The sequence below is a fragment of the Xylaria bambusicola genome, assembly GCF_022495145.1.
Source record: "Xylaria bambusicola strain CBS 139988 unplaced genomic scaffold F5B22scaffold_32, whole genome shotgun sequence".
NCBI lineage: Eukaryota > Fungi > Ascomycota > Sordariomycetes > Xylariales > Xylariaceae > Xylaria > Xylaria bambusicola.
The window spans coordinates 243,685-251,350 of NW_025953585.1; the positions used below are offsets into that span (position 1 = coordinate 243,685).

The window sequence follows — 7,666 nt, forward strand, 5'->3', positions numbered from 1 at the left end:
GCACCGAGGGAGGGCTTGTCAGTCCCTCTGCTCATCCTCCTTTATCATAAATATCGGGCCCGGTTTGCTATGCTATCTAGCGCCAACTCACCCCGATTACCTAAAGGACTTAGACATTCACTGCAACTTGCTAGTATCACCATAGCTTCTGCTTGATAAATACCATGGCACACAATACATTGAATGGTAAAGTGTCGTCGGGGAGTGGCTCAAAGGACCCCATCATCCTAGTCCAATCCGTTGCGTTTGCGGGCCACACTATTCCTCTTATGCAGGTTGCGGAATATCTCGTCCAGCGTGGTTATGATCTTTACTACCTTGGAGGAACTGAATTCAAAGAACCCATCGAGGCCACTGGGGCCAAATTTATTCCCTATCTTGGACTCAGCGATACCTACATCCAGACATGGATGCCTGTCCACGGGTTAGGGACTGGTATAGAAACCGCACCCTCATGTCTCAGGTTGTTAGCCGCTTGTATGCCCAGCCAGCTTGAATCAACACGGAACGCTCTGACAATTATACGAGAGAAGGAACCGGGTCGGGAGGTTGTCATCGTGTCCGAAATTGCCGCCGCAGGTAGCATTGTTCCGTTCAGGCTCGGCGCTCCGTTGCCCGCCGGCTATTCCGAGCTCCCGAAGGTTCTCGGCGTCAACATCATCCCACCTTGGTGGACGTCGGTGGACTATGTCGACTTTTGGATGGACACGCCTTACGTTCCCGGCCAGGACCCGAAGATAAACCGGCTCATCGCCAAGTTGGCGCGAGAAGGCATATTCAAGGAGGCGTGGGAGCGCTTCCCAGTTACACTGGAGTCATTATCGGCTTTTAAGCCGATGGAAAGTCTCTTCGGCGATCATGCTAAGAAAATTGATCACGTCTTATGGGATATGCATTTCGTCGCTCCCGATAAGACCCTACAGATGTGTATCCCTTCGCTCGAGTATCCCAGATCAGACTGGCCGCCTAATTTCGCCTTTGGCGGGACGCTGCCGCCTAAGGTGTGTATATATAGAGTTTCATTCCCTATATCCTAACGTCCTTATGTTTTTCAATCTAGCAAGTCCTGTGTTATTAAGTTAAAAACAATCAACTAACATGTTTTTAGGCCTGGCGCAAGCCTAACTTCGTGTTCCCGGACTGGTTCGCGCGGGTGCAAGAGAACAGTGCGAAAGATGTGACTTCCGCCTCCCGCAAGAAGATCGTAGCCATTGCGCAGGGGACCCTAGCTATCGACTGGGAAAATGTGCTCATCCCGACGATTCAGGGGTTGGCACACAGGGACGATGTTCTCGTCGTCGCCATCCTGTGTGTCAGAGGCGCCGAACTGGGAGACCGGCTGCCAATACCGGTGCCGGCAAATACCATTGTCGTAGACTACTTCCCGTACGATGCAGTCATCGAGCATGCGGACGTCTTCGTCTCGAACGGCAGCTACGGTGTGTTCTCACATTGTGTCGCGCATGGTGTGCCGATGGTCCTCTCTGGCTATACTGAAGATAAGGGCACGCTAGGTATGAGGGCAGAGTATGCGGGATTCGCTATCAACCTGGGCATAGAGCAGCAGACACCTGAAGCGTTTGAAAAGGGAGTTGATACTGTCCTCGCCAATCCTAAATACAAGACACGGGCTATGCAATTAAGGGCCGAAGCAGAAGAGTTCGATGCCTTGGGCACCGTGGAGAGAGAGCTGAGGGCTATGTTTTAGACCTACTATAGCGTAGACGGTATAGAACATGCCTCAGATAGTCATGAACTTCATTGGTATTGTTATTGTTCAGAAAGCCCGGTGTTGCCCTCAGAACATATGTGCGGCGAATGAGTTGTATGCCAATATATCTCAGGCGATTGCCCTTTTCATCACCACTCCTCATCACCAACTGTATGCTATTCCTCGTATTCATCCTTAAGTTCGCACCAATCTTGATTCGCTATCTGCAGATTAACCAACAAGATGCCAGAATCCCCAGCCGGGACACGCAACCGGTCGACACGACAGACATTCTCATCGGAGTCGTCGTCCATGGTGACGAGGATCACCCCGGACTCTTTCCAATCTTTATCCACGACCGCCACGAAGTAGAAAGGATCGAAGCGGCGCGCAGATATGTTAATTAGGTGATCCGTGACTGCGGCGACCAAAGGCTGTCCTGCGAGATCGTGCCGCGGCCCTCGTTTGACCATCGGATTATCCGGGAGCCGACAATTGCACTCGCTTTCGATGGCCGATACATCGTCTTCGTTGACGCCGTCTATGTGGATGTAGAGTGCGAATGGCAGCAGCGGATCTTCGACGTGCTTGTAGGGATCGAGAGCCGGCGAACTAATGGGAGGAAGCGTCAAATCGACTGACATGGTGTTGACTATTGACAAAACATTTAACATATATTTTGCTAGGGATTTATCCTTTTTTGAAATTATGGTATTTACAAAAGGATGTTAATTTCACTGACTAAAGAACTATCTCGAGCTTTAACGAAGGGTTAAGATATACTACACGTGGTGTGTATATTGTGAACATACGGTGAGAGGGTCGCGAAGGGTCTGACGTCACAAGATACCAAAAGGGACATAGTATTCTGACTAGAATTCAAGTCAGGCAACAGGCAACATTCGAGTAGATGTAGTTACTCGTAGAATACCATCTTTCTCCATCATCAAGATGTTGTGGCTGTCTTACCCGACGATAGTTTGTGAGAAAGGATATAGAAAGGTGTAGACAATAATAGGAGCCACGCTCATTGAATTAGTCGCTTCTGATTTCCTATGGCTTTTAGGCGCCAACGAGACCAAATACTATCATAGGAATAACTGGGTATATACAATAGTAGCAGAACACAACAGCGAGTATGACTTCGACGGATGAGAGGTTAGTATTATTTAGTTGACGAAAAGGGGGGATGACAAAGCGGTCAGGCTAATGAACTACGCTCAAATCAAAGCACCTATTAAATCAACATTTTCCACGTACACTCATGTCGGATCCCTTGCTCGTCTCCTGTAGGCAGGATATTCACCTGTCTTCAAAGATTGCACAATCAGCGTCGCATTATTTGCTGTTAGCGATGAAATTATATAAATTGAACTTTGCCACCGACGTCTATCTTACGATCGAGGTATCAATGTATTCTAACCAGTCAAGGAAAATCTTGAACAGGGGAACGATATTATGCCTATCCATACTCCATAGTTGGTGAACCTAACCACGCCGTAGTAATGCAAACGCTATTAGAAATGCCAAAGCACAGAACAAGCCTGAGGTTTGAGAACTCAGACAATAAGATAGCCCTCGTGCTTGTCAAGTTCAGAGGACAGAGAGAATCATATATACGACAGAACAGCTCAGATATCCACACCGACTTCGTACATTGGCGCATTAGCTCCTCGTCCAACCGTTTTATACGTCTTCCATACGCCATTTGATCCGAGAGTATCGAAACGAGATGTATCTAGGTCGGCAGCGCCTTCCGAGAAATCAGAGTAGTAGAAACCGACGACGACGACCAAGTATGTCAAAAGTAGGATACTACCTTTAAAATAGTTGCTCTTTCCCTCGCCATACATGTAACTCAGGAGGAAGACACATAGAATCACAGTCACCATATCCCACTGGGGGAAGAGTAGGCTGAAGGTCCAGTGGATGGGATCCTGTTGATCCCCTGAAGGCTGGAAGGGGAACACAGCCGAGAAGAGGACCAAGGCGGGTATCTGGAGTAGGCAGACCTGAAGAGCGTATGCGGAACCGATTTCCATAGAGAGAGCGATGTTTCCATTCATTGCGAATGAAATAGCGTTCTAAAAGGCAGCCGCCATTAGTAAGACAATTAGGGGGCGCGTGTGCGAAATAGATGTGACTTACCAGGAACTCGGTTGTGTTTGGAACCAAAGCGAACAGCGTAATTCCCAGAAACTTAGGATCAATGGCATAATTATCTAATACCACGTCCACTGTGTCAACCAATATCTCGGCAACAATGGCATATAGTACGGTGGCACCCATCAAAATGATCGAACTCTTCATTCTACCCCAGTTCGGAGCATCGTGTCCTCCGTGGGAAGCCTGGGCGTGTTCTGCAGCGTCTTCCATATCAGGGAAAGTGCTCGAGCGCAGAGGCGTGGGCCGCGCCGCCGATGAGCTGGCGCCCACACCTGATGTCTGGTGAGAGATACGACGTGAACCTCGTGCATCGCGGGCGGCAATAGCGGCCGCAGTGGCAGCGAGTTCAGTCACACCACGGATTAAGTTGTTATTCTCAGCATCTGAGAAGCCAGGAATCTGGACATGGGACCGGATGCTGTCCGACCCACTACCACTACTTTTGGGGGGGACCATGTGCGCGGTTTGAGCAGCTCCGTTCGGCGGAATAGAGCCCGGCCCTGACGGTTGGCGCGAATGATGGCTGTCTGGATCTCCTGGAAGACCAACTTGTTTTAGAGATTGGCCGAGAATCCGTTTGTATAGTGTACTATTCTGTATATCGGTACCACTTGCATCGACAGCGTGACGCGCATCAGAGATACGAGCAGCTAGTAAGTGATGATGCTCATCCTGCTTTTTCTCGTCGCTTTCACTGTTCCAGATGACTGCTGCGTGTGTTCGAAGAGTGAACCATAAACCGATTATATAGGAACAGAACAGAAGAGCAGCCGCCAAGTAGCAGTAGGGACGAACAGACTCGATATAGAAACGATCATCTAGTGCTGGCCTCTGGGAATAGTAGCAACGGCGGCAATCCCGCTCCCGCTCACGTTCTACACCCGTGTGTTTCCAGAAGTCAGTACAGCTCTGACATCGAAGCTCATGTGTTCCATAGATTTGGTAAAACAGTGTTGGCCCAAAGGCAGCAACTACCGCGAATAACAACATAGTAGATGTCACTCCGGCTGATCTGGCGTTGAAGCGCTGAGTCTTGCGCTTGATGGCACCAAAGCACATAGATAGCCCAGGTAAGAAGAGGATACCCGCGAAAATGCTTCCGATGATGCTACCCTCAACCAATTGGCCTTTACCATCCTTCAACGCAATGCAGTAGAGGAAGACTTCAACAATTGTCGAGAAGAGAGCGTTGATAGCGGCACCTAGACCCATGGAGGACTGCGCTGAAATCGAAGCCACGGCTTGTCCAATAAAGTAGGCGAGGGGAATGATGGAGAACAAGGCAGCGACAAAGAGGAAACCAGGCGATGTTATGAAGCTCTCAATTCCTAAAACACGTTCCAATACTAGCCAATCAAAGATGACGAAAAAGACCACGGCCATAAGGTTGATAAGGAAGATATTGGTACCATCGATAGTATACTTCCAATATTTAGACCCCACAGCGCGGTAGGTGCAGAGTAGAATCGAGGAGTGAGGCCCGTCTGAAACTCTCGCTGTCGTGATATCGGACTCGAAGGATAATGCTAGCGGATGTCTCCTCAGATGATCAAAGAGAAGGTTGGTGACCTTCCCCATGGGGATCCAGAACACCAAGAGCCAGCATATGGCGGATGCGATGAGCAGAGAGGGAGTGATGAGTCCCCAGAAGACGATAAAGAATATGACTCGTCCGATGTTCCACTCCCCTCGGCCGAACAGACGCCTTTTCAGGCGACGGCCTGTTTCCTCCGCATCAATTAAGCCGTGACGAACAGAGCGCCCGAGCAGACTGTCCGTCTCGCTGGGTTCAGAATCTATACTCCTCCTTGAACGACCAACGATGGATCGATTCCGGGATTCGGGACCAAAAAAGAGCCGGCCATACTCAAGGTCTCCGCTCTGCCACTGTTCGTACTCACTGATACTGCGCCCCTCGCCTTGGTCTTCATCCAGGTAGGCCTCGTCCTGTTCAAGACGAACAAATTTGCCAAAGGGATAGAACAGATAACCAGCCAAGCCCCATAACACTCGTCCATACTCTCTCCCACTAGGGGCGGCAGCGAAGATAAAACAGATAACAGCACCAAACGCCGCAAACGAGGCCATCCACCAACCAAACAGTAAGGTCCAGAGAATGTTGAAGAAGAGTAACCAGCTACTAACATGGCCACCTGGGGAAGAATGGATGTCGACCTCGGCCGTCTTTTGTACCGATCGATTTTTCTTGTATAGCGCAGGCTTCCAGATCCTGATACCAAACGGATGCGTTTCGTTGATGGCTTGCTGGCGATCTTTGAGCGTGAAACTCTCAGCATCGCTTATATCATCATCCTCTTCGTCTTCAGGGGTTTCTTCGTCAGGGGGTGAATCTTGTATGACAGCTTCTTCGTGAGGCTGGACTTGAGTAGGACTTCTCGCGCCGTCTTCTAGGCGTTCGTCTATACCTGCATCCTCCGGTGCGGTGCTGCGACTCGATTGTACACGGGAAAGGGCAGGGGGGGCCATTGTTCGCCTACGCATGGTTGAAGTTTGTCGAGTCGAGTCGACGTTGTATGCTTGCCTCCCAGCTGCATCGTTCTCTACCTCTCGTATGTCATCATCGGTCGAAAAAATCTCACCCCTATATGGAGCTTGTGCGCTGGACGAGGTGCGACGGGTCATGGGAGGTTTTCTGGGACGCTGTCTGCCTCGGTCGGGGCCTAGCATAGGGGAGCGCAGCGGCTGGTGACTAGCCCTGGTGTGGGAGCGGTCATGAGCGGAAAGGTCGCCTATATACTGAGAAGAGGCTGAAGGCGGAGGAGGGCTCTGAAGGGTGCCTGGGCAGGGCAAAAGAGATCAGTTTCGAACTTTCACTTGGCGATGGGATTGAGGTTTGACCAATGGAGGAATAGGGACCATAGCGCATGTGGCGGCACAGCAGTAGACATACCGTATGATTGCTCGGATCTCCGCCTCAGAGCATCGCTAGACGGCACACTTTCGGGCAACACACCCTCTCTCTCTGGGGCGTCGCGCCTGGTTGAGGGTCGTCGGGTATCGGTGGGCGACTGCGAGTCTGTGACACTCGAGTCCTGCGAATGGGGGTCCATGGTGGCTGAGACGCGATGCACGACGCTGATGGCAAATATATCTGCCTACCTGTTCATGCCAGCGCACGAGAGCCGTTCGAGCCGTTCGAAAACGAGGCGGGACAACGTGCATAGGTAGGAGAGAGCCTGCCCAGGTGGTGACTGGAACACCTCTTACGTCTTGGGTGGGAGCTACCTGCCTACTTGGACTACCTATCTGCTCGCGTTGTTTCAATGTTTAGCTGGAAGCGTAAACAAAAGAGATACCCGGTAGTTTGGTGCATGTGCTGAAAAAGCCACGTCGGAAATGATGAACCCAAGAGCCCACGAGGTTTTTAAATTACGAGGGAGGACGAGAGCATTGTTTGTGGGAAATAAGGCGATAAATGATTACAGTCGGTAAGATACAATATGTACAGTACGGTTGGTTATATGTACCGGCCGAGGAGAATCATGCGAAGTGATGTTGTGTTGCAGTTGCAGCAGCCAAGGTCGAGGTCGAGGGCGAAGAGATGAGGACGAGACAAGGGTGAGAGCGAGGGCACAGCTTTCCCCAAGAGCAATGACGACGAGCGTGATGCGGAGAAGATGCCGTTGGTTGGATGCAAATCAAAACGGTCAGCTCACAGCAGCAACAGCACCACCACCACCAGCACCACAACCGATGCAACTCTACAATTGGCGAGAGGGTAGTAGGTAGGGTAGATGGATGGGAAGGGTAGGTTAAGTAAGTACTTGG

The 7,666-nt window shown here is 50.5% G+C and overlaps 3 protein-coding genes across 3 annotated transcripts; 1 reads left to right on the plus strand and 2 right to left on the minus strand.

The window, feature by feature from the left end:
- Nucleotides 1-66: 66 nt before the first annotated feature.
- On the plus strand, nt 67-1,798 carry F5B22DRAFT_288317 (glycosyltransferase family 1 protein). Its single transcript, XM_047970383.1, has 2 exons — nt 67-1,001; nt 1,109-1,798. The coding sequence occupies exons 1-2, from the start codon at nt 165-167 to the stop codon at nt 1,706-1,708; spliced, it is 1,437 nt and encodes a 478-aa protein (XP_047829179.1). The 5' UTR covers nt 67-164; the 3' UTR covers nt 1,709-1,798.
- An 89-nt stretch (nt 1,799-1,887) lies between these two features.
- F5B22DRAFT_648241 (uncharacterized protein) lies at nt 1,888-2,355 on the minus strand (the record flags this gene model as incomplete). The annotated part of the gene is made up of 1 exon (XM_047978994.1): nt 1,888-2,355. One exon carries the CDS (start codon nt 2,353-2,355, stop codon nt 1,888-1,890), a length of 468 nt encoding a protein of 155 aa, XP_047829180.1.
- A 914-nt stretch (nt 2,356-3,269) lies between these two features.
- Nucleotides 3,270-7,290, minus strand: F5B22DRAFT_288348 (calcium permease). The gene is made up of 3 exons (XM_047970384.1): nt 6,789-7,290; nt 3,860-6,675; nt 3,270-3,795 (listed from the first exon to the last, which is right to left on the minus strand). The coding sequence occupies exons 1-3, from the start codon at nt 6,946-6,948 to the stop codon at nt 3,343-3,345; spliced, it is 3,429 nt and encodes a 1,142-aa protein (XP_047829181.1). The 5' UTR covers nt 6,949-7,290; the 3' UTR covers nt 3,270-3,342.
- Between the last annotated feature and the right edge of the window lie 376 nt (nt 7,291-7,666).